The sequence below is a fragment of the Macaca fascicularis genome, chromosome 19 (genome assembly GCF_037993035.2).
Source record: "Macaca fascicularis isolate 582-1 chromosome 19, T2T-MFA8v1.1".
NCBI lineage: Eukaryota > Metazoa > Chordata > Mammalia > Primates > Cercopithecidae > Macaca > Macaca fascicularis.
This window is the reverse complement of record NC_088393.1, coordinates 2114730-2138075: the sequence shown is the minus strand read 5'-3', so window position 1 is coordinate 2138075 and position 23346 is coordinate 2114730. Positions and strand designations below refer to the sequence as shown.

Genomic DNA, 23346 nt, shown 5'->3' with positions numbered 1-23346 from the left:
GTGTCCTGGAGCATGGCCAGCCGTCGTTCCAGCCTCAGCATCGGCTTCTTTCCTGTCCACCCATTAAGCAAGTGTCTTGTGCTTTAGATTCGGAGTTACGGCAGAACCCCACTTCTGGTACTAATTTTGTTGTTGTTGAGACAGGGTCTTTGTTCTGTCGCCCAGGCTGGAGTGCAGTGGTGCAATCACAGCTCACTTCAGCCTCCGCCTCCCAGGCTCAAGCGATCCTCCCATCTCAGCCTCCCAAGTAGCTGGGACTACAGGTATGCACCACCATGCCCGGCTTTTTTTTCTTTTTTTTTTTTTTGAGATGGAGTCTCGCTCTGTCGCCCAGGATGGAGTGCAGTGGCGCGATCTCGGCTCACTGCAAGCTCCGCCTCCTGGGTTCACACCATTCTTCTGCCTCAGTCTTCCGAGTAGCTGGGACTACAGGTGCCCGCCACCACGCCTGGCTGATTTTTTATATTTTTAGTAGAGACAGGGTTTCACCAGGTTAGCCAGGATGGTCTCGCTCTCCTGACCTCATGATCCACCCGCCTCAGCCTCCCAAAAGTGCTGGGATTACAGGCTTGAGCCACCGCCCCTGGCCCATGCCCAGCTAATTTTTTGTAGAGATGGGGTCTTGCCATGTTGCCCAGGATGGTCTCAAACTCCCAGGCCCAAGCGATCCTCCTGCCTTGGCCTCCCAAAGTGCTGGGATTCCAGGCATGAGCCACTAGACTGGCCCTCTGGTGCTAATGTCTGCAGTGGTGAAAACGTAGCCCACCTCTGCCACTAAGGGCAACAGGGTGGAGGCAACGTCACGTGGGGTCAACGTTCCTTTGCCAAAGCTCCTCCAAACGCTTTCCCCCAAAGAGAGGCAGACCATGGCCTACAGCATTTCAAATCATCTTTAATGAAGAAGGAAGAGATCCCAGCAAAGTCTGGCTTGACCAGTCATGCCACAAGACAAGAACCCACCTCCCATGTGCCCCCAAACTCTCCCCCAGGACAGCCCCTCTGTGGGGAGCCACAGGAATGGAAATGGAGCCTGGGTTCCTGGCACTATCATGCGGGGGTCCACTTTGACCCTCAGGGGCGTTAGATACTCTGCAGCATGCGGAAGGCGTGGTGAAGGTGCTGCCGGGTGGCGGGGGCGCAGCCATGGCTCCGCAGGATGTCCAGGGAGTAGGAGGTGCCGGGGGGACCCTGCTCCCAGAGGGTGAGCTGCAAACCCTCACCCTCGCCACTCAGCACCAGTTGGGCTGGGACTCCACTGAAACTCATCTGCAAAGGGTAAGATACCAGTCAAGGGGAGAAGGGTTCCCCTGCACCTGCCGCCAGCCCTGGCACTCCAGGAGAAGGACAAGTGGACACTGGACCCAGAGCCCCCAGTCTGGCCCCTAGTGCCTGCCCCAGCCACAGGAACTTGGGGTCGGGAGGCCAAGTGCTCCACTATACACCTGCGGAAACTGAGGCTCAGATGAGGGCTCCCCTGCCCACAGTCTTCCAGCAAGACCCCTGACGTTTTGTGTTTTTTTTTTCCTTTTTTTTTTTTTTTGAGACGGAGTATTGCTCTGTCGCCCAGGCTGGAGTGCAGTGGCGCGATCTCAGCTCACTGCAGGCTTCGCCTCCCGGGTTCACGCCATTCTCCTGCCTCAGCCTCCTGAGTAGCTGGGACTACAGGTGCCCGCCACCATGCCTGGCTAATTTTTTGTATTTTTAGTAGACATGGGGTTTCACCGTGTTAGCCAGGATGGTCTCGATCTCCTGACCTCGTGATCCGCCCGCCTGGGCCTCCAAAGTGCTGGGATTACAGGCGTGAGCCACCGCGCCCGGCTTTTTTTTTTTTTTTTTTTTTTTTTTTTGGAGACGGATTTTTGCTCTGTTGCCCAGGCTGCAGTGCAGTGGTGCGATCTCAGCTCACTGCAACCCCCGCCTCCCGGGTTCAAGCGATTCTCCTGCCTCAGCCTCCTGAGTAGCTGGGATTACAGGCGCCACCATGCCTGGCTAAGTTTTGTATTCTTAGTAGAGATGGGGTTTCACCATGTTGGTCAGGCTGGTCTCGAACTCCTGACCTTGTGATCTGCCTGCCTTGGCCTCCCAAAGTGCTGGGATTACAGGCGTGTGGCACCCAGCCAAGACCCCTGACTCTTAATCCCATGACCTTGGGTATACAGCCACCTCCAGGCCAGGCGTGGTGGCTCAAGCCTGTAATCCCAGCACTTTGGGAGGCCGAGACAGGCGGATCACGAGGTCAGGAGATCGAGACCATCCTGGCTAACGCAGTGAAACCCCGTCTCTAGTAAAAAAAAATACAAAAAACTAGCCGGGCGAGGTGGCGGGCGCCTATAGTCCCAGCTACTCAGGAGGCTGAGGCAGGAGAATGGCGTAAACCCGGAAGGCGGAGCTTGCAGTGAGCTGAGATCCGGCCACTGCACTCCAGCCTGGGTGACAGAGTGACACTCCATCTCAACAACAACAACAACAACAAAAAAAAACCACCTCCAAGAAGGGTCACTTGTTTTTTATTTTTATTTTTATTTATTTATTTATTTTTTTGAGACGGAGTCTCGCTCTGTGGCGCAGGCTGGAGTGCAGTGGCCGGATCTCAGCTCACTGCAAGCTCCGCCTCCCGGGTTTACGCCATTCTCCTGCCTCAGCCTCCCGAGTAGCTGGGACTACAGGCGCCTGCCACCTCGCCTGGCTAGTTTTTTGTACTTTTTAGTAGAGACGGGGTTTCACCGTGTTAGGATGGTCTCGATCTCCTGACCTCGTGATCCGCCCGTCTCGGCCTCCCAAAGTGCTGGGATTACAGGCTTGAGCCACCGCGCCCGGCCTTTATTTTTATTTTTTAGAGACAGGGTCTTGCTCTGTTGCCCAGGATGGAGTGCAATGGTGCAATTATAGCTCACTGCAGCCTCGATCTCCCAGGTTCAAAGGATCCTCCCACCTCAGCCTCCCAAGCGTTGGGATTACAGGCGTGAGCCACAGTGCCTGGCCCAAAAACGTCACACGTTTTCCATGCTGTGGCTTCTGTACTTAGGAGCCAATACTTTTTTTTTTTCTTTCTTTTTTGGGAGGGAAATGCTTCCTAGGGCTCCCCCAAAGCTTGTTCCCTAACAGCCCAGGCAGGCCAGACCCCACCCTGCTGAGCCCCAGTGGCCCCTGAGTGTGAGCCCCGGGCTCACCTGCACCGTCCCATTGCTGAACAGCAGCAGCAAGCCTTGCTCAGAGGCCAGGAAGCGCAGGAGGCAGAGGCCAGGTCCAGCAGGTGGCACAGGTGTGGAGAGGGTCCCCTCCTGTGGACAGACTTGGCTGAGGTCATGGGGAGCAGGGGGTGTCCCCGCCCCTCGCCCTCCCAGCACCCCAGCTCTCACCTCCCGCAGCTGCCGCTTCAGGCAGCTGGCAAAGAGCTGCAGCACAGCCAGCTTGGCGCACAGCGGGCCGGGTACATCCCTCAGGGTGAAGGTTTCCAGCTTCCCGCGGTCGGGCATGTAGCACACTTGGCTGGGGCCAGGACACAGGGCGTCTGTCCTGGGCAGCCCAGGCCAGTGGACACCTTTCCATCCAGCTACACCCCCTGGAATGGTGGCTTTAAGGAGCAGCTCTGCCCTGGCCACACCTTATCCGTATGCCCGGTGCATGCTAATAAGGTCCCAGTAGGCCGGGCGTGGTGGCTATGCCTGGAATCCCAGCACTATGGGAGGCTGAAGCGGGCAGATCACCTGAGGTCAGGAGTTCGAGACCAGCCTGACCAACATGGAGAAACCCCGTCTCTACTACAAATACAGAACTAGCCGGGCGTGGTGGCGGGTGCCTGTAATCCCAGCTACTCGCGAGGCTGAGGCAGGGGCATTGCTTGAACCCGGGAGGCGGAGGTTGTGGTGAGCCAAGATTGTACCATTGCACTCCAGCCTGGGCGACAAGAGCAAAACGCCGTCTAAAAAAAAAAAAAGAGAGACAGGGTCTCGTTCTGTCCTCCAGGCTGGAGGGCAGTGGTCCAATCATAACTCACTGGAGCCCTAACCTCCTGGGACCAAGTGATCCTCCCACCTCAGCCATCCAAGTAGCTGGAACTAGTGACATATAGCCCTGCAGTTGGCTAATTAAAAAAAAAAAAAAAAAAAAAAAAAGCCAGGCACGGTGGCTCACACCTGTAATCCCAGCACTTTGGGAGGCCGAGGTGGCCGAGGCAGGCAGATCACCTGAAGTCAGGAGTTCGAGACCAGCCTGGCCAACATGGAGAAACCCCGTCTCTACTAAAAATACAAAATTAGCCAGGCATGGTGGTGCACGCCTGTAATCCCAGCTATTCACGAGGCTGAGGCAGGAGAATCGCTTGAACCCAGGAGGCGGAGGTTGTGGTGAGCCAAGATCGCGCCATTGCATTCTAGCCTGGGCAACAAGAGTGAACTTCCGTCTCAAAAAAAAAAAAAAGAAAAAAATTAGCCGGGCGTGGTGGCAGTCACCTGTAGTCCCAGCTACTCAGGAGGCTGAGGCAGGACAATGGCATGAACCCGGGAGGTGGAGCTTGCAGTGAGCCTAGATAATGCCACTGCACTCCAGCCTGGGTGACAGAGCAAGACTCCGTCTCAGGAAAAAAAAAATTTTTGTAGAGATAGGATAGGTCTTCCTATGTGGCCCAGGCTGATCTCAGACTCCTGGGTTCAAGCAATTCTCCCACCTCAGCCTCCCACAGTGCCAGGATCATAGGCATGCACCACAAGCCCAGCTAATTTTTAAAATTTTTGTAGAGATGGGGTCTTGATAGGTTGTCCAGGCTGATCTCAAACTCCTGGACTCAAGCGATCCTGCTGCCTTGGCCTCCCAAAGCACAGGGCTGCTGCTTGCCATTCACGTCACTTTCTCAGAGACCCCTTCCCCTTCCACCCCCCCACACCACTGGGATTCACCTCCCTTCCTAATCTGCCTCTTCACTGGGTTCATTTCCTACAGAAAAGCACTTGGTCATTCATTTGTTTAGCGTTGTTCTCCCCGACCAGGCAGGGAGCACCTGTAGGTGTGCACAGCAGGTGCTTAATAAATACTTGAGAGATGAATGAAAAAAGGCAGGGGGAGCGCCTGGTCCCCCAGGGCACAGGAGGCCACAACTTACCCTCCGGGGGGACGCAGGGCCATGTGGGTGCCGTCCCGAAGCAGGACACCACTGCCCCCGTCCGAGAGCTGGTAGCCAAAGCCATATTTGCTGGAATGATCCACCCATTTGGGGGCCCAGAGGATGGGCCGCTGCTCTCCCAGGGGGTCCTGTGTGGCTGGGCGCAAACAAACGTATGCTGAGCCAAGGGTCGGGGTCAGGCATATAGTAGGCGCTCAATAAATGCGACGGACCGAAACCATGGGTGAGACCCTTTCCACCGCGGGGACCGGACAGAGGCTTGGGGGCTTCAGTGGTGGATTCTAGGAGACCAGACATCAACAGAAGCCATGGAACCGTAACGAATTCCTGGCTTGCAGAGGGAGACTGTGGGCACCCCTGGGAATGAGCAATTCTCAAACGCTTGCGATGCTCTGAAAATACTACACATTTCTGTGTGTGTGTGTGTTTGTTTTGTTTTGTTTTTTTGAGACGGAGTCTTGCTCTGTTGCCAGGCTGGAGTGTAAAGGTGTGATCTCAGCTCACTGCAACCTCTGCCTGCCGGGTTCAAGCGATTCTCCTGCCTCAGCCTCCCAAGTAGCTGGGATTACAGGCACCCACCACTGCGCCCAGTTAAGTTTCGTATTATTAGTAGACATGGGGTTTCTCCATGTTAGCCAGGATGGTTTCGATCTCCTGACCTCAAGTGATCCACCCGCCTTGGCCTCCCAAAGTGCTAGGATTACAGGTGTGAGCTACCATGCCTGGCCTGGTTTTTTGTTTTGTTTTGTTGGTTTTTTTTTTTTTTTGAGACGGAGTCTCGCTCTGTCGCCCAGGCTGGAGTGCAGTGGCGCGATCTCGGCTCACTGCAAGCTCCGCCTCCCGGGTTTACGCCATTCTCCTGCCTCAGCCTCCCGAGTAGCTGGGACTACAGGCGCCTGCCACCGCGCCTGGCTAGTTTTTTGTATTTTTAGTAGAGACGGGGTTTCACTGTGGTCTCGATCTCCTGACCTTGGGATCCGCCCGTCTCGGCCTCCCAAAGTGCTAGGATTACAGGCATGAGCCACCGCGTCCAGCTGTTTTGTTTTTTGAAACAGAGTCTTGCTCTGTCCCCCAGGCTGGAGTGCAATGGCGTGATCTCAGCTCACTGCAACCTCCGCCTCCCAGGGTTCAAGCAATTCTTCTGCCTCAGCCTCCTGAGTAGCTGGGATTATAGGCGCCTGCAGCCACACCCGGCTAATTTTTGTATTTTTAGTAGAGACAGGGTTTTGCCATGTTGGCCAGGCTGGTCTCGAACTCCCAACCTCAGGTGACCCCCCCCGCCTTGGCCTCCCGAAGTGCTGGGATTCCAGGCGTGAGCCGCCGCACCCGGCCCCGTTTCTGGGTTTTTGATTGTCTGTCTGTTGGCTTTTCAGACAGGGTCTCGCTCTGTCGCCCAGACTGAAGTGCAGTGGCATGATCTCAGCTCACTGCAGCCTCCACCTCCGAGTTCAAGTGATCCTCCTTCCTCAGCCTCCTGAGCATCTGGGACAACACGCATGCGCCACCATGCCTGGCTCTTTTTTTTGTAGAGATGTGATCTTGCTATGTTGCCCCGGCTGGTCTCAAACTCCTGGACTCAAGCAGTTTGCCGGCCTCAGCCTCCCAACGTGCCGGGATTAGGGTGGTGTGAACCACCACATCCAGCCAAAAGTTTTATTTTACTCAAGAAGTTTTTTATTTTAGGCCAGGCGCTGTGGCTCACCCCTGTAATCCCAGCACTTTGGGAGGCCGAGGTGGGTGGATCACCTGAGGTCGAGAGTTCGAGACCAGACTGGCCGACATGGTGAAACCCTGTCTTTACTGAAAATACAAAAATTAGCTGCGTGTGGTGGTACATGCCAGAGGCTGAGGCAGGAGAATAGCTTGAACCCAGGAGGCGGAGGTTGCAGTGAACCGAGATCGTGCCATTGCACTCCAGCCTGGGCAAGACAGAGTGAGACTGTGTTGGAAAAAAAAAAAAAAAAAGGCCAGGAGCGGTGGCTCACACCTGTAGTCCCAGCACTTTGGGAGGTCAAGGCGGGTGGATCACGAGGTCAGGAGATCGAGACCATCCTGGCTAACACAGTGAAACCCCATCTCTAAAAAATAAAATAAAATAAAAAATTAGCTGGGCATGGTGGCAGGCGCCTGCAGTCCCAGCTACTCGGGAAGCTGAGGCAGGAGAATAGCATGAACCCGGGAGGTGGAGCTTGCAGTGAGCCAAGATCGTGCCACAGCACTCCAGCCTGGGTAACAGAGCTAGATTCCATCTCAAAAAAACAAAACAAAACAAAATAAAAAGGCGGCCAGGCATGATGGCTGATGATGCCTGTAATCCCAGCACTTTGGGAGCCTGAGGCGGGCGGATCATCTGAGGTCAGGAGTTCAAGACCAACCTGGCCAACATGGTGAAACCCTGTCTCTACTAAAAATACAAAAATTAGCAGGCGTGGTGGCACACACCAGTAATCCCAGCTACTCGAGAGGCTGAGGCAGGAGAATCGCTTTGAACCCAGGAGGCAGAGGTTGCGGTGAGCCAAGATAGCACCATTGCACTTTGCACTCCAGCCTGGGCAACAGAGTGAGACTCCGTCTCTTAAAAAAAAGAAAAAAGAAAAGAAAAGAAGAGGCTTCTTCTGGGCTGGAGACCTGGTGTGGGGTTTGGGGCTCCCTCTCTAAGTGGGGCAGGACGTGTGGGTCAGTGGAGGCTGAGGGAGAGGAAGAGGGTTTGGGTTCTGGGACACTGCGGATAAGAGGGGTCCCCCTTTGGAGTGTGGCCTGTGGGCACCGGGCTCTGTGGCCAATGTCCCATGTCACATTTCCTCATCACTGGGTCTCTAACAAGACCGGATCATGAATTTAAGAGACCCTGGGGCCAGGCGCGGTGGCTCAAGCCTGTAATCCCAGCACTTTAGGAGGCCGAGGCGGGCAGATCACGAGGTCAGGAGATCGAGACCATCCTGGCTAACACAGTGAAACCCCGTCTCTACTAAAAAAATATAAAAAAGGCCGGGCGCGGTGGCTCAAGCCTGTAATCCCAGCACTTTGGGAGGCCGAGATGGGCGGATCACGAGGTCAGGAGATCGAGACCATCCTGGCTAACACGGTGAAACCCCGTCTCTACTAAAAAATACAAAAAACTAGCCGGGCGAGGTGGTGGGCGCCTGTAGTCCCAGCTACTCGGGAGGCTGAGGCAGGAGAATGACGTAAACCCAGGAGGCGGAGCTTGCAGTGAGCTGAGATCCGGCCACTGCACTCCAGCCTGGGCGACAGAGCGAGACTCCGTCTCAAAAAAAAAAAAAAAAAATATATATATATATATATATATATATAAAACTAGCCGGGCGAGGTGGCGGGCGCCTGTAGTCCCAGCTACTTGGGAGGCTGAGGCAGGAGAATGGCGTGAACCCGGGAGGCGGAGCTTGCAGTGAGCCAAGATCCAGCCACCGCACTCCAGCCTGGGCGACAGAGTGAGACTCCGTCTCAAAAAAAAAACAAAAGAGAGACCCTGAAAGGTAAGGTTGCCTCAGAGCCCTCTGTGCCAGGCTCTGCATACAGGAGGGCTAACCCACTCCCCTGATGTCACCGTGTCCTGGGGCCCTCACCCCTACTCCTCACCCCCAGAAACACCCAGGAGGGCCCAGGATGGGAATGAAGGCAATTTTACTTGGCTACTAAGAGAACGGGTGATCTGGGGGTTGGGCTGGCTCCTACCCGGGAGGCCCACGTCCAGGCACAGCTGCAGGTGTCTGAGGGCTGCCTCCACCTCCGGCCGCCGGCTCCCCTCGGGCCCTGGGAGGACAGGTCTACGTGCCGCAGACAGGCCCGGGTTCCCACCACCGGGCTCCTCCAACCGGCCCCGCTCCCCACGGCTCCATCCAGGAACACCTCATCCTCACCCCAGAGGCGGCATTCCCATTTGACAGGCGGGAAAGGTGAGGCCGGGACGGCAGCTGTGACCCTGGTAAGCCACGGCCTTGGTCCCCCCTTTACGTGTACCTCCCCACCTGCAGCCCCGGGCTGGGACGGGGATCTGCTCACCGGCCAGGTCACTCTGCAGCGTCCCATGTGCGAGCAGGTGGATGGGGGCTTCCAGGCAGGGAAACTCTTTCGCAGACAGGGAGCTCTGAGGTGGGAGCAGCAGGGGTGAGGGGTGGCCCCAGCCCCTGGGAGAGGCGTGAGGTGGGTGGCGGGCTCTGGCCCCTGCCTGTGCCCGCCAAGCTCTGCACGCAGAGGTACTGCTTTCCCCTTGGGAGGCAGCCTCGGAGTGTCTCAGAGGCATACACGCGGCGCTCAATAAATGCAATGGACTGAAGCCATGGATGGGACCCTTCCCGTGGCCTGGAGCCTGGCCCTTGGGAAACCCCAGGTGGGCACATTTGGACGCAAATGGATCCCAGCTTTGAAGCATCAGGATGGGACCAGGGAGAGGGGGCCGGGCTTGGAGACCCCAGAAGGGGTTCAGAGAAGCTGGCATGGAGGAGGGGGTTTTAGCAGGGGTCAGGCATGCCCTCCACCTGTCCCTCCCCATGTCCCCCACCCCGACGTCTCACCTCACCGCCCCACTCCATGGAGTCAGGGTCTGGCCCATCTTTTCCTGGACCCGAGGCCTCTTTAGGTGTGAAGGGGCCTGAGGGAGGCACAAGACCTTGGAGGGGGCACAGCCTGGGCCCCAAGCGGGGCGGGGGGCACCTGCTACCCACACCCACCCCTGATGTGGAGACAGAGCGGAGCAGGTGGCAGGTGGGGGCAGGTGTGGGCAGGTGGGAGGTGGGAGCAGGTATTGCGTAGATAGCAGGCAGAGGCAGGTGTTGAGCACGTGTGGGCAGGGGTGGTACTTACAGGGTGGCCGGCACTGGGTGAGCAGCAGCTGGCCCACCTTCCGGAAGATCTTGCCCAGAAGTGGGGGTACGGCAAATATGGGGGGACTGTGGCAGGAGTGGGCCGGCAGCCGGTCCGGAGTGAAACCCTTCAGATGGGAGATTTGGGGTCATCCCCAGCTTAGGTCGCCCAGCTCCTGAGCACCTGGGTTACCTGGGGCAGGGGGCCTGGCCTCGGCTGAGCAGGGCAGGCTGTGGCTCATCACCTGCCGGGGACCCCACGCCGGGGACCGCCGCCCACCTGCGTGAAGAAGTCATCGTGCAGCAGGTGGTCCAGGCTGGGCCGCTCGGCCGGGTTGGGTGCCAGGAGGCGTGCGATGAGGCGGCGTGCATTGGCAGACAGATGAGCGGGTTCGGGGTAGTGGCCCTCACGGATGTTTTGGTACATCTCCGACAGGGGTGAGGCCATGAAGGGCGGGGCGCCGGTCAGCACCGTGTACCTGGGCCAGGTCGGGGGCAAGAACCTGGGCGTCCAGGCACCACTCACAGCTGCCCCTGCACACTTGACTGGACCTGCCTACACAGCCCGCCTTTGCAACCCCTGTCGGCTTACTCACCTCCCAACATCCGCCTGCACCTGGCACCCTGTGCATTCCCATGCACTCTGCTTGGTTGACACCAGCATCTGTCCACCCCCCGCCTGCACCTGGCACCCTGTGCATTCCCATGCACTCTGCTTGGTTGACACTGGTGTCTGTCCGTCCCCCGCCTGCACCTGGCACCCTGTGCATTCCCATGCACTCTGCTTGGTTGACACCAGCATCTGTCCACCCCCCGCCTGCACCTGGCACCCTGTGCATTCCCATGCACTCTGCTTGGTTGACACTGGTGTCTGTCCGTCCCCCGCCTGCACCTGGCACCCTGTGCATTCCCATGCACTCTGCTTGGTTGACACCAGCATCTGTCCGTCCCCCGCCTGCACCTGGCACCCTGTGCATTCCCGTGCACTCTGCTTGGTTGACACTGGTGTCTGTCCGTCCCCTGCCTGCACGTGGCTCGCCCTGAACTCACCTGCATACACTTTTTCAATTCTCCTATTTTTTTTTTTTTTAGACAGGGTCTCCTTCTGTTGTCCAGGCTGGATTGCCGTGGTGCGATCACAGCCCTCTGCAGTCTCCACCTCCTGAGCTCAAGCGATCCTCCCATCTCAGCCTCCTGAATGGCTGCACACCACCACTCCTGGCTAATTTTGGTAATTTTTGTAGAGACAGGGTTTTGCCAACTTGGCCAGGCTGGTCTTGAACTCCTGGGCTCAAGCGATCCTCCTGCCTTGGCCTCCCAAAGCTCTAGGATTACAGGCGTGAATCACCACGCCCGGCCTCCACCTTCCAACGCTATCCTATGCCCGCTCACACCTGCCCTGTCCCCACACATGCTGCATCCCTGTACACATACACCCTGACCTGCCTGTGCTGCTGCCACCTGCCCATACCTGTCCACGTGTCTGTGCACACGCATCCCCACACACATACTGTTCATACTGCACACTTGGTGGCGACAGGTGCCTGTTCCATGCGCCCCACCCTGCACACCGGTGCCCACCTGTTCCGTGCAGGCTCCCCCTTGCTGCACCTGCCCCCCTGGAGGCCCTGCCCGCCCGCCCCAGGACCCCACTCACATGATGCAGCCCAGAGCCCAGATGTCTGACTGGCAGGAGTGCCCGTTTCTGGAGACAACCTCGGGGGCCAGGAAGTTCGGGGTCCCACAGAGCACTCTAGGAGGGGTGTCATGGGGGGCTGAGGAAGGCTGGCATCCCCGTGCCAGACTTCAGGGCCAGCCGTGCCCACCCGGACAGACTGTTCAGAGCCCCCCTGGCTCTCACCCGTGGCAGCGGCCCCCTGGCCCCACCTTGGCCGCCAGCCCCAGGTCTCCAATCTTCACCTCCATGTTCTTGTTAAGGAAGAAGTTACCTGGCAGTGGGAGGGGCATGGTGCACGGGGGCAGATCTGCACCCACCTCCCGACGCCTCCGCCCACAGCCCCCGCCCACAGTTCCCCCTTCCCGGCACTCCTGACGCATCCGCCCACAGCCCCCGCCCACAGTTCCCCTTCCCGGCACTCACTGAGCTTCAGGTCTCGGTGCACGATGTGCCGCTGGTGCAGGTAGTGCAGGCCGCTGACCAGGCCCCGCAGGTAGTAGCGCACCTCCGGCTCCGTCAGGGTCTGCCGCGCCCTCAGCACGTGGGCCAAAGACTGCAGGTGACCAGCAGGCAGCAGTCCCGGCACCCAGCGGCCCCACATTAGAAGGCAAAGGTAAGCTCAACCTGGCCGAGGTGGTATGGCTGACTCTGGGATGAGCACAGGTGAGCACAGATGACCAACCCCAATAGGAGCCTACGGGTTCAGATGGGCCCACGTGGCCACTGAAGGGGGCACGCACCTTTCCCCACAGGCACAGCCACTCAGCCCCAGTCCTGCACCTGGCACCACCTTGAGGGTGAACACGGCGCTGGTGGACATGCCCGTCAGCTTGAGAAGGAAGGACCAGGTGATCGGCAGTGAGCGCAGAGGGGGCATATTCTGGCACAGGTGGACCCAGGTGAGCTCAGGTGTACTTAATGGGCACAGTGAGTTCAGGGGTGTATGATGGCATGACTAAATTCAACTAGGCCACGGTGGGCACAGCTGGGTGCAGGAGGGGCGTGGGCGACCCCAGGTAGGCATAGGGGCATGCTGGTGTGTACAGGTGGGTATGGGTGAGTCCAAGGGGACCAAGAAGAAGCAAATGTATTCTGATGGGCCCAGGCGGTCACAGGAGTATAAGCTGGGTCCAGGTGTGGCAGGTGGATCAAGAGAGCCTAGGTGTGCCCAGGTGAGTAAAGGATGGACACAAATGGCCCCATGTAGGCATAGGAAGCGCTGGCGACTGGACAGCAGAGGGCACACAGGATCGTTCGGGGTCAGCAGCGAGGTGCAGATGGACACGGGGTGGACACAGACGGGCACAGCCGACACGAATGCTGCCCTCTCCCCACCCCCCGGGCACCTGGCGGCTGCAGTACTCCAGCACCATGTACACGTGGTCGCGGTCAGCAAAGTGTCCGTGGAAGGCCACGATGTTGCGGTGTCGCAGGCGGCTGTGCAGGGCAATCTCACGCTCCACCTGCAGGCACGGCCCCGACATGTACCTGCCTGCCTCGTGTGCAATCTCATGTCCACCCAGGGCTGGGACGAAAGGGCAGGGCCTTCTAAGGGAAATGCTGCGGGCTGCGGGCCCTAGGGACCGACGGGACACGCACCTTTCCCTGTGTGCGAAGGCACCCAGCCCCGGCCCCGCCGCGCGGCACCACCTTGAGGGCAAACACAGCGCTGGTGGACATGTCCGTCAGCTTGTAGCAGCGGCTGAAGGCGCCCTGAGGGGAGGGCCAGCGGATCAGCGGGCAGGTGCGCACAGGTGTGCAAGCCGGCAGCATGTACAGAGGCACAGGGCAGCCAGGGACACAGGTGTGGCCAAGTCTCTTCACACACACACACACACACCGGGGAGAAAACAATACACAGCACCCACCCTCCCACCTGGACACACAAGAACGCACAGACACAGGCACATCCACGCCTGGTGCATACAGGCGCGGACCACAAGACAGCACCGGACGCACAACACCACGCCTGAATACGACACACGAACACACAATGCCCAGACACAGAGTCACCATGCATGGACACACAACACCACACCCAGACACACAACGCAGCAACACGCAAACACATGAATATACAATGTCTGGACATACAGTCACCATGTGTGGACACACAACCAACACCCAGACACAGCACAGGAATACACAAACACACGGACACACAACACCCGGACACACAATACAACACATGGACAAAGACACAGATACACAAACACAACACATGAATACACAACTCCCAGACACACCACATATGAACACACAAACACAAGCACACCACATGAACACACAACACCCAGACACACAATGACTAGACACACAAAGGCATGACGCACAAACACAACAGGTGAACAAGCAACACAACACCCCGACACACACACGAACACCGCACAGCACCCAGGCACTTGGAAGCAGTGGGCACAGACATGGCACACTCGGACCCTCGCCAGGCTCGCACACACACCCAGAGGCAACACAGCGTCGCATCCCGAGGCCGAGCCGCACGCCCACATCCCGGACACGCAACCCACGGACACACCGCGCAGCGCGCCCAACACGGTTCCCGCCACGCGAAACCCCGCACTGGAGGCCCCGCGGCTGCGGACACGCGCCCGCGCCAGACCCCGCGCTCGCAGGGACGCGCCGCGCAGACCTCGCCGGATAGCCCGCGCCCCCGGGGACCCCAGCCTAGCCTGGCCCGGCCCCCTCGCGGACTCGGGGCGCGGGGCCCCCACCTTGCCGATCAGCTTCCCGCGCCTGTACACGCGGCCCGAGCCCGGGTCTCGCAGGAATGCGGCGACCAGGGGGCGGCTCCTGCGCCGCCGCCGCGGCCGGGGCTCCATCGCGCGGGCTCTGGCGCAGCAGGGCCGGGATCACCGCTCCGGGACCGCTCCGCGGCCGCTCTGGGGGCGCAGGAGCCGCCGGGGCGCGTCTTATTGGCCGCAGGGGCGGGGAGGGGGCGGAGCCCGGGCGCTGGGCCGGCCGGGGGAGGGGCTGGAGGTGCCCGGCCCAGGAGTGGGGGGCGCGTGGGCGGCGGGGATGCCGCGGCTGGGGAAGTTCCAGGGACTAGAGCGCGCCCGAACCCCGTGCGCCAACCGGGCGCTAGGAACCACGTTCAGCCCGCGAGCTCCTCCGACCCTGCACCCCCGGGCTGGCTGGGAACCGCTGTTGCGGCCCCTTTACCGAGCGGTAAACTGAGGTTCTCTCGCGCGTGGGGGTTTGGGGGCTTCTGGGGGCCTCTCCCCCAAAAGTGCACTTGAGGTATGAGCCTCGTCGTTCCGAATGTGTGCCATTTCGGGTCCTCCCTGCTGGCGGGTCCCTGGGGCCCACATGAAAACGCGGGGCTTGATGGCCTTGGGCACTGGGGAGCCACAGCAGAATTCGGAGCGGCAGAGAAGCCCAGCATCTGTGATGCTGGGGCTGGTGGGGAGGGCGGTGAGGCCTGGGATAGGGACCCAGGAGGCAGGACTGGGGCTTGGGGACCCATGGGCTGGGGTGCGAGGGAGCTTCAGCGCAGGGAAGGAATGGGCTGTGTGGAGCAACAGGTGGACCCTGGCTGGGGTTTGCACGGACAGCCAGGTGGGGACGTCCTTGAAATGACGACCTCAGAGAGCGTCAGAAACCTCAGAGACCTCAGAGAACAGCTGGGTGGGAAGACAGTAGGGGGCTTGGGACCCCCCGGAATCGTGGCTCCAAGCCCTGCCCCAGACTCAGGTTCACCCTTTTCCTGGGGACGTCTCCCCTCACCCTTCCACCCGGCCTGGGGCACAAGAACGGGCCTTATCCCCATTGTACAGGCGAGACATTGAGACCCAGGGATGTGAAGTCGCTCAGTCAGCCCAGGAAGGGGCCGCGCTGGGTTTGAATCCCGGCAGCCGCCCCTGGATGCCTCGGTATTAATCCCCAAATGTTACATAACACCAGGAATGGGGAGGGGTTACCAGGTTCCGTGGGGCTGGAATTTTCCAGGAACCAGATTTCAGAATCTGGCCCGGCCACACCACTAGGGACAGAAAACACCTTCTGAGTTGTCACATGTCCACCTGGTATCGTGAATGGGGTCCCCGTGCATCGGACGGTGCTGAGCTCAGGCACCTTTGCCGGGGTTCTGGTCCCAGTGGCAGAGCAGAAGATTCCTGGCCAGCCTGGGTCCACCGGGTTGCAGCTGGGGAGCCCAAGTCCCCTGCCGATGAGAACCAGGTGAGGCAGCTGCAAGGTGAGCAGCTCGGGGCCCGAGTGTGTGAGGTGTCACACGACTGTCACCCTGGAATCTTCCAGGGCCCGAGAGTCAGTTGCTTCCTTCCTTTTTTTTCTTTTGAGACAGAGTCTTGCTCTGTCGTCCAGGCTGGAGTGCAGTGGTGCGATCTTGGCTCACAGCAACCTCCACCTCCTAGGTTCAAGCAGTTCTCTGGCCTCAGCCTCCTGGGTAGCTGGGACTGCAAGTGTATGCCACCACACCCAGCCTTTTTTTTTTTTTTTTTTTTTTGGTATTTTTAGTAGAAACGGGGTTTCACCATGTTGGTCAGGCTGGTCTCAAACTCCTGACCTCAAATGACCCGCCCCGCCTCGGCCTCCCAAAGTGCTGGGATGACAGGCGTGAGACACCAGGTCTGGCTTCCAGTTCCTTCCTGATAGCAGCTGCCCATCCTGGCATCAGTTCAGGCATTTGTTAAGCACCTACTGTGTATCTGCCTGTGTCAGGCTGTGCGGGTCCAAGGCAGACCCTGCCCTGTCCTCGTAAAAGGACCACTGCTTAGGGGACTGCAAGAATGTCCAAGATTTCACCAAGTCAGGGGTCAGGGAGAGCTGGGAAGGTGGAAGGGAGTGAGCCAGGCCCGTTCTGGGCAGTAACTTGTCCCTGAGGCAGGTAGTGTTCTTAGCCCTATGTTACAGATGAGGAAACTGAGGCTCCAAACGGCCGGTGCCAGCCCAGGCTCACCCGGACTGCATGTGGCTGAGCCTGGAGTCTAGGTGGGAGTGGATCCAGAGCTCCTGGTCCCCCCACAATAGGTCTGTCCCTCTTTCAGGCTGCCAGCCCCAGCAGTCCCAGGGAGCAGTGCCAGGCAGCGCCCTCGTGCTGGGGCGGGCGTCTGAGCTTCCCAGGGGGAAAGAAATCAGAGTTCCTGGCCCAGAGCCTCGCAGCCTGCCTGTCAGCTGATGCTCCTTGCACAGAGACCGGCTCGCCCTCCCTCTCCCCTGGCCGCCCACGGCTTTTCCTGGCTGAGACTCCACTTTGGAGCTGGGAAAGGCCTCCTAGTCTCAGCCTGTGCCCTTCTGAGCAGGGACTCTGTCCCCCAGCCTATGTGAGCCCCACTAACCAGCTGTCCCCATCCCCCGCCCTGCCCCAGGCTCCCTGCTCACCCCAGCCTGGCTGCAGGGGAGTTTTGGGGGGCTAAGAATGAATGCCCACAAACACACCCCTCGGCTCTCCCTGAAGGCCTCTCACGCAGATTAGGGGATGGGGAGGGACTGCTGTTGAGTACATGTCTCCTTTCGAGGATGAAATGTTTTACATTTAGATAGAGGGGTGCTTGTTCAACACTGGGAGGCAGGAAATGCCGCTGAATTGTGCACTTTTTAAAAGGGTAAATGTTATGTTATGTGAATTTCACCTCAAAGGTTTAAAAAAAAAAAAAAAAAAAAAAAATTGGCCGGGCGCGGTGGCTCAAGCCTGTAATCCCAGCACTTTGGAAGGCCGAGACGGGCAGATCACGAGGTCAGGAGATCGAGACCATCCTGACTAACACGGTGAAACCCTATCTCTACTAAAAATACAAAAAATTAGCCAGGCATGGCGGCGGGTGTCTGTAGTCCCAGAGGAGGGTTGCAGTGAGCTGAGATCTGGCCACTGCACTCCAGCCTGGGCGACAGAGCAAGACTCCGTCTCAAAAAAAACCAAACAATTGGTAACGCACCATGGCTCATGCCTATATTCCCAGCGTTTTGGGAGGCTGAGGCAAGAGGATCACTTGAGGTCAGGAGTTCGAGACCAGCCTGGCCAACATTGCGAAACCCTGTCTCTACTAAAAATACAAAAATTAGACCAGGCACGGTGCCTCACGCCTATAATCCCAGCACTTTGGGAGGCCGAGGCGGGAGGATCACAAGGTCAGGAGATCGAGACCATCCTGACTAACACGGTGAAACCCCATCTCTACTAAAAAATACAAAAAATTAGCCGGGCGTGGTGGCAGGCGCCTGTAGTCCCAGCGACTCGGGAGGCTGAGGCAGGAGAATGGTGTGAACCCGGGAGGCGGAGCTTGCAGTGAGCTGAGATCCGGCCATTGCACTCCAGCCTGGGGGACAGAACGAGACTCTGCCTCAAAAAAAAAAAAAAGAAAAGAAAAGAAAAACGTAGATATTCATAGCAGCCTGATTTAGAGCAGCCAAAAGGTAGAGACAGACCAAATGTCCATCAGCAGATGAGGGAAGAAACACCATGTGGTCCATTTATACGACGGAATCACATCCAGCCTTGGAAAGGAAGAGAACCCTGACACAGGCGGCGGTGTGGATACACCTTGAAGACATCACGTCCAGCAAGAGACGCCAGGCACAAAAGGAGAAACCTTGTGTGTTTGTTTGTTTGTTTGTTTCTCTTTGTTTTTTTGAGATGGAGTCTTGCTCTGTCGGCCAGGCTGGAGTGCCGTGGCAAGATTTAGGCTCACTGCAACCTCCGTCTCCTGGGTTCAAGCAATTCTCCCGCCTCAGTCTCCCGAGTAGCTGGGACTATAGGCACCCGCCACCACGTCTGGCTAATTTTTACATTTTTGGTAGAGACAGGGTTTCACCATGTTGGCCAGGCTGGTCTCGAACTCCTGACCTCAAGTGATCTGCCCACCTCGGCCTCCCGAAGTGCTGGGATGACAAGCGTGAGCCACCACATCCAGGTAAGAAATCCCGTGTGATTCCATCCTAGGAGGTCCCTAGCATCCTCAGTCACAGAAATAGAAAGTAGAATTGGGGGGGGGTGTGCTAGGGGCTGGGGAGGGGGACAGGGAGTGAGTGTTTTATGGGGACAGAGTTTCAGTTTTTGAAGATGAGAAAGTTCTGGAGATGGGCTGGGTGCAGTGGCTCCCACCTGTAATCCCAGAACTTTGAGAGGCTGAGGCAGAAGGATCGCTTTAGCCCAGGAGTTTAAGATTAGCTTGGGCAACATAGCAAGCCCTCGTCTCTACAAAAATAAAAAAATTAGGCCGGCTGCGGTGGCTCACACCTGTAACCCCAGCACTTTGGGAGGCCGAGGCGGGCACATCACGAGGTCAGGAGATCGAGACCATCCTGGCTAACACAGTGAAACCCCGTCTCTACTAAAAATACAAAAAATTAGCCAGGCATGGTGGCGGGCATCTGTAGTCCCAGCTACTCGGGAGGTTGAGGCAGGAGAATGGCGTGAACCCGGGAGGCAGAGCTTGCAGTGAGCAGAGATTGTGCCACTGCACTGCAGCCTGGGTGACAGAGCGAGACTCCGTCTCAAAAATAAATAAATTAGCTGGGTGTGGTGGTGCACGCCTGTAGTCCTAGCTACCCAGGAGGCCAAGGCAGGAGGATTGCTTGAGCTCCAGAGTTTAAGGCTGCAGTGAACTACGATTGTGCCACTGTACTCCAGCCTGGATGACAGAGGAAAACCCTGTCTCTAAAAAGCAAAAAAAAAAAAAAGAAAGTTCTAGAGAGGGGTGGTGGTTATGGGATGCTTATGCAATAATGTTAATGTACGTAATGCTGCTGAACTGTGCATGTCGTATGTTTAACATGATAAATTTGGCCGGGCGCGGTGGCTCATGCCTGTAATCCCAGCACTTTGGGAGGCCGAGGTGGGCAGATCACATGAGGTCAGGAGTTTCAGACCATCCTGGCTAACACAGTGAAACCCCGTCTCTACTAAAGATACAAAAAAATTAGCCAGGCATGGAGAATGGCGTGAACCCGGGAGGCAGAGCTTGCAGTGAGCCGAGATCGCGTCACTGCACTCCAGCCTGGGCGACAGAGCAAGACTCTGTCCCAAAAAAAAAAAAAAAGATACATTTTATGTTATGCACATATTACTACTATTTTTATGTTTATTTTTCGAGACAGTCTTACTCTATTGCCCAGACTGGAGTGCAGTGGTGCAATCTCAGCTCACCTCCTGGGTTCAAATGATTCTCTTGCCTCAGCCTCCCAAGTAGCTGGGATTACAGGCATGTGCCACCACGCCCAGCTAATTTTTGCATTTTTAGTAGAGATGGGGTTTCGCCATGTTGGCCAGGCTGGTCTGAAACTCCTGACCTCAGGTGATCCGCCCGCCTCGGCCTCCCAAAGTGCTGGGATTACAGGCATGAGCCACTGCACCCAGCCCATATATTACTACAATTTAAAAAGGGAAAAATAAGGCCGGGCACGGTGGCTCATGCCAGAAGTCCTGTAATCTCATGCCAGAAGTGATATAATCCCAGCACTTTGGAAAGTTGAGGCAGGTGGATCACTTGAGGTCAGGAGTTCGAGACCAGCCTGGTCAACATGGTGAAACTCCGTCTCTCCCAAAAATATAAAAAATTAGCTGGGAGGCCGGGCGCAGTGGCTCAAGCCTGTAATCCCAGCACTTTGGGAGGCCGAGACGGGCGGATCACGAGGTCAGGAGATCGAGACCATCCTGGCTAACACGGTGAAACCCCGTCTCTACTAAAAAATACAAAAAACTAGCCGGGCGAGGTGGCGGGCGCCTGTAGTCCCAGCTACTCGGGAGGCTGAGGCAGGAGAATGGCGTAAACCCGGGAGGCGGAGCTTGCAGTGAGCCGAGATCGCGCCACTGCACTCCAGCCTGGGTGACAGAGCCAGACTCCGTCTCAAAAAAAAAAAAAAAAAAAAAAAAAAAAAAATTAGCTGGGCATGATGTTGGGGGCTTGTCCCAGCTACTTGGGAGGCTGAAGCAGGAGAATCAGTTGAACCCGGGAGGCAGAGGTTACAGTGAGCTGAGATCTTGCCACTGCACTCCAGCCTGGGCAACAGAGGAAGACTCTGTCAAAAAAAAAAAAAAGGGAAAAATATATTAGATTCCCTACCCCCTGAAATACACAACCCTACTAATGCCCCAGGTTACAGATGGGGAAACTGAGGCACGGCTTGTGTGATGAGCAAGGATGCTGTTTTGCAAAGGGGCAGGGCAGGGTTCAACGGGGCCACCTGGCCCTCCCATCCTGCCCCCTGCCCTGGGTTCTTGAGGCCTGGGTGGTCTAGCGCTGTAGCCCCCGTACCCTCGGCACCTCTCACAGCGCTGCAGCCCCCGTACCCTCGGCACCTCTCACATCCCAGGCCACGGCTCGATTTCCTCTCCAGTCTCTGTTCTTTTGCTGACCTGAGAAAACCACAGACTCAGCAGATTTCACAGGAGAAGTGCCGGGAAGCTCTGCTCAAAATACCTACTGCAGGTGGAGGGGGCGTGGCAGCTGACACAGCGGGCACCAGACTCCCTGGAGGCCCAGGAGGCTCATGGGGCCGCCTCCAAGGTCAGCGGCAACCCAGGCCTCCCCAGCCCCCTCGTTCTGGAAGGCGCCAGGGTGGAGGCCACCAACCAGTGTGGCTCAGCCCAGCTCCCTGGTCCCTGCCTGGTCTCCTGGCCTTTACCAAACACCTGTGTGTCCCATGTGCCTGGACGCAGGTCCCAGGGACCCATGGCCCTGGGAGCAGAGCTGGCAGGAGACGTCCCACCATCACAGGGCTCCAGAGACCCCCTGACTGTGGTTTATGCTGCACGACATGGCCCCGTGTGAGCGCGGGAGGGGGCATCCAGACTTGGTGCCCCGAAACCAAGCCCTGTTCTTCCCTCTCTCAGCTCTGTTTCCTCCTAAAACACTGCTGTCCGGATGCAGGGCTCATGCCTGTAATCCCAGCTACTCTGCTCTAAAGGCTGAGGCAGGAGGATTCTTTGAGCCCAGGAGTTTGAGACTAGCCTGGGCAACACAGGGAGATCCCCGTCTGTACAAAAAATAAACAAGAGTTAGCCAGGTGGAGTGGTGTACGCCTGTGGTCTCAGCTACTTGGGAGGATGAGGTGGGAGGATTGCTTGAGTCCAGGAGGTCGAGGTTGCAGTGAACTGTGATCACACCACTGCACTCCAGCCTGGGTGACAGAGCAAGACCCTGTCTCAAAAACAATAATAAATACTAATAATTACTAATAAAAGCACCATCCTCTCTTGTCCTCTGGGAGACCCCTGCTCCTGATTTTTTCCCATGGTTTTGTTTGTTTGTTTTTGTTTGAGACAGAGTTTTGCTCTTGTTGCCCAGGCTGGAGTGCAATGGTGAGATCTCAGCTCAGCGCAACCTCTGCCTCTGGGTTCAAGCGATTCTCCTGTCTCAGCCTTCTGAGTAGCTGGGACTACAGGCATGTGCCACCACATCCAGCTAATTTTGTATTTTTAGTACAGACGGGGTTTCTCCATGTTGCTCGGGCTGGTCTCAAACTCCCGACCTCAGGTGATCCGTCCGCCTCAGCCTCCCAAAGTGCTGGGATTACAGGGATGAGCCACTGTGCCTGGCCCCTTCCCATCTTTCTGGATGCATTTTTCCAATTCTCCTTTAAGCCACCTCCTCCTTCTCCTGGGAGGCTGGGGTTCAGTGCTGGGGCCTCCCACCCCCTCTTCACTTTCTCCGCTGACAACGTCCAGGTCAGTGGCTTTAGCACTGGCAGCTGGGGCAGGTTGCTCAACCCTCCTGGCCATCTGTGTGGGTTCCCCCAAAGGCAGAGCCTGAAGCAAGGGTTTGGTGCAGAGAGTTGGTTCGGGGAGCAGGGTGGGAGCTGGGTACCCCCCAGCCACCCTGAGTCCCACATTCATCAGGGACCCTCTGAGGAACTGAATACAACATTCCCCAGGGTGACCACCCAAGGTGAGGACACAAGGCCAAGGCATCTACCCTCTGGACTTCCCGTTGGTCCTCAGACCCACATCAAGCTCCCCCTGCCACAGGGCCTTTGCATGTGCCGTTCCCTCTGCCACCCTCCCAGGCTTTACCTGGCATCCCCTTCTCAGCTTTTTGGCCCAGGCAGGAAAGAGCCCCCTGTGCCCAGGAGGCCACCCCTGCCCCGAGATGCCCTAGACGTGATCCATGCCTGCTTCTCCCTGGTTCCACCACAACCCAGAATGACAGTTTCCTTGCTAGCTTGCTGGTGTGCGTCCCACCTGACGGGGAGCACCAATGGCAGGGAGTGGGTCTGTATCTCCATTAGGTGATGGGTGGACACCTGCCTCCGTGCCCCTTCTCTCGATGGACACAGCATCAACTTCCCATCAGGGACACTGATCAACTCCAGCCATGTTCAAGGTGCTGCGTGGGCACTGGAACCCGCCTGATTGCCACAGAAATAATCCATTTTTAATCTGCGTGGGTCTTTTTACTAATTATGAGACAAATAGCTCAATGTCATATGGAATCCGGGAACAGAAAAACTACATTTGTTAAAAAAAAAAAAAAAAAAAAAAAAAAAAAAAAAAAAAAAGGCCTGGTGAAATCCAAATCCAAATAAAATAACATTTGGAATTTAGTCAATAATCATGAAATAGTAATTGTTATCACTTTTTTTCTGAGATGGAGTTTCGCTCTTGAAACCTTGTCTCTATAATAATAATAATTTTTTTAAAAATCCAAAATAAGATTGGGAACAGTGGCTCATGCCTGTAATCCCAGCATTTTGGGAGGCCAAGGTGGGAGGATCACTTGAACTCAGGAGTTTGAGACCAGCCTGGGAAACATGGC

At 57.2% G+C, this 23346-nt stretch overlaps 1 protein-coding gene across 10 annotated transcripts; it reads right to left on the bottom strand.

Moving 5' to 3' along the window:
- Window positions 1–872: 872 nt before the first annotated feature.
- Window positions 873–14519, bottom strand: PLK5 (polo like kinase 5 (inactive)). 10 transcript variants are annotated; one of them, XM_045379890.3, is made up of 16 exons: window positions 14350–14519; window positions 13217–13330; window positions 12964–13080; window positions 12041–12170; window positions 11801–11888; window positions 11597–11692; window positions 10220–10418; window positions 9941–10067; window positions 9652–9728; window positions 9140–9224; window positions 8813–8890; window positions 5099–5255; window positions 3884–3922; window positions 3360–3489; window positions 3171–3297; window positions 873–1266 (listed from the first exon to the last, which is right to left on the bottom strand). In XM_045379890.3, the coding sequence occupies exons 1-15, from the start codon at window positions 14455–14457 to the stop codon at window positions 3211–3213; spliced, it is 1632 nt and encodes a 543-aa protein (XP_045235825.2). In that variant the 5' UTR covers window positions 14458–14519; the 3' UTR covers window positions 873–1266; window positions 3171–3210. The 10 variants fall into 10 exon arrangements, with proteins under 10 accessions (XP_045235825.2, XP_045235823.2, XP_073881346.1 ...); XM_045379888.3 differs by having other exon boundaries at window positions 3171–3281; XM_074025245.1 differs by lacking the exon at window positions 3884–3922.
- Window positions 14520–23346: the final 8827 nt, after the last annotated feature.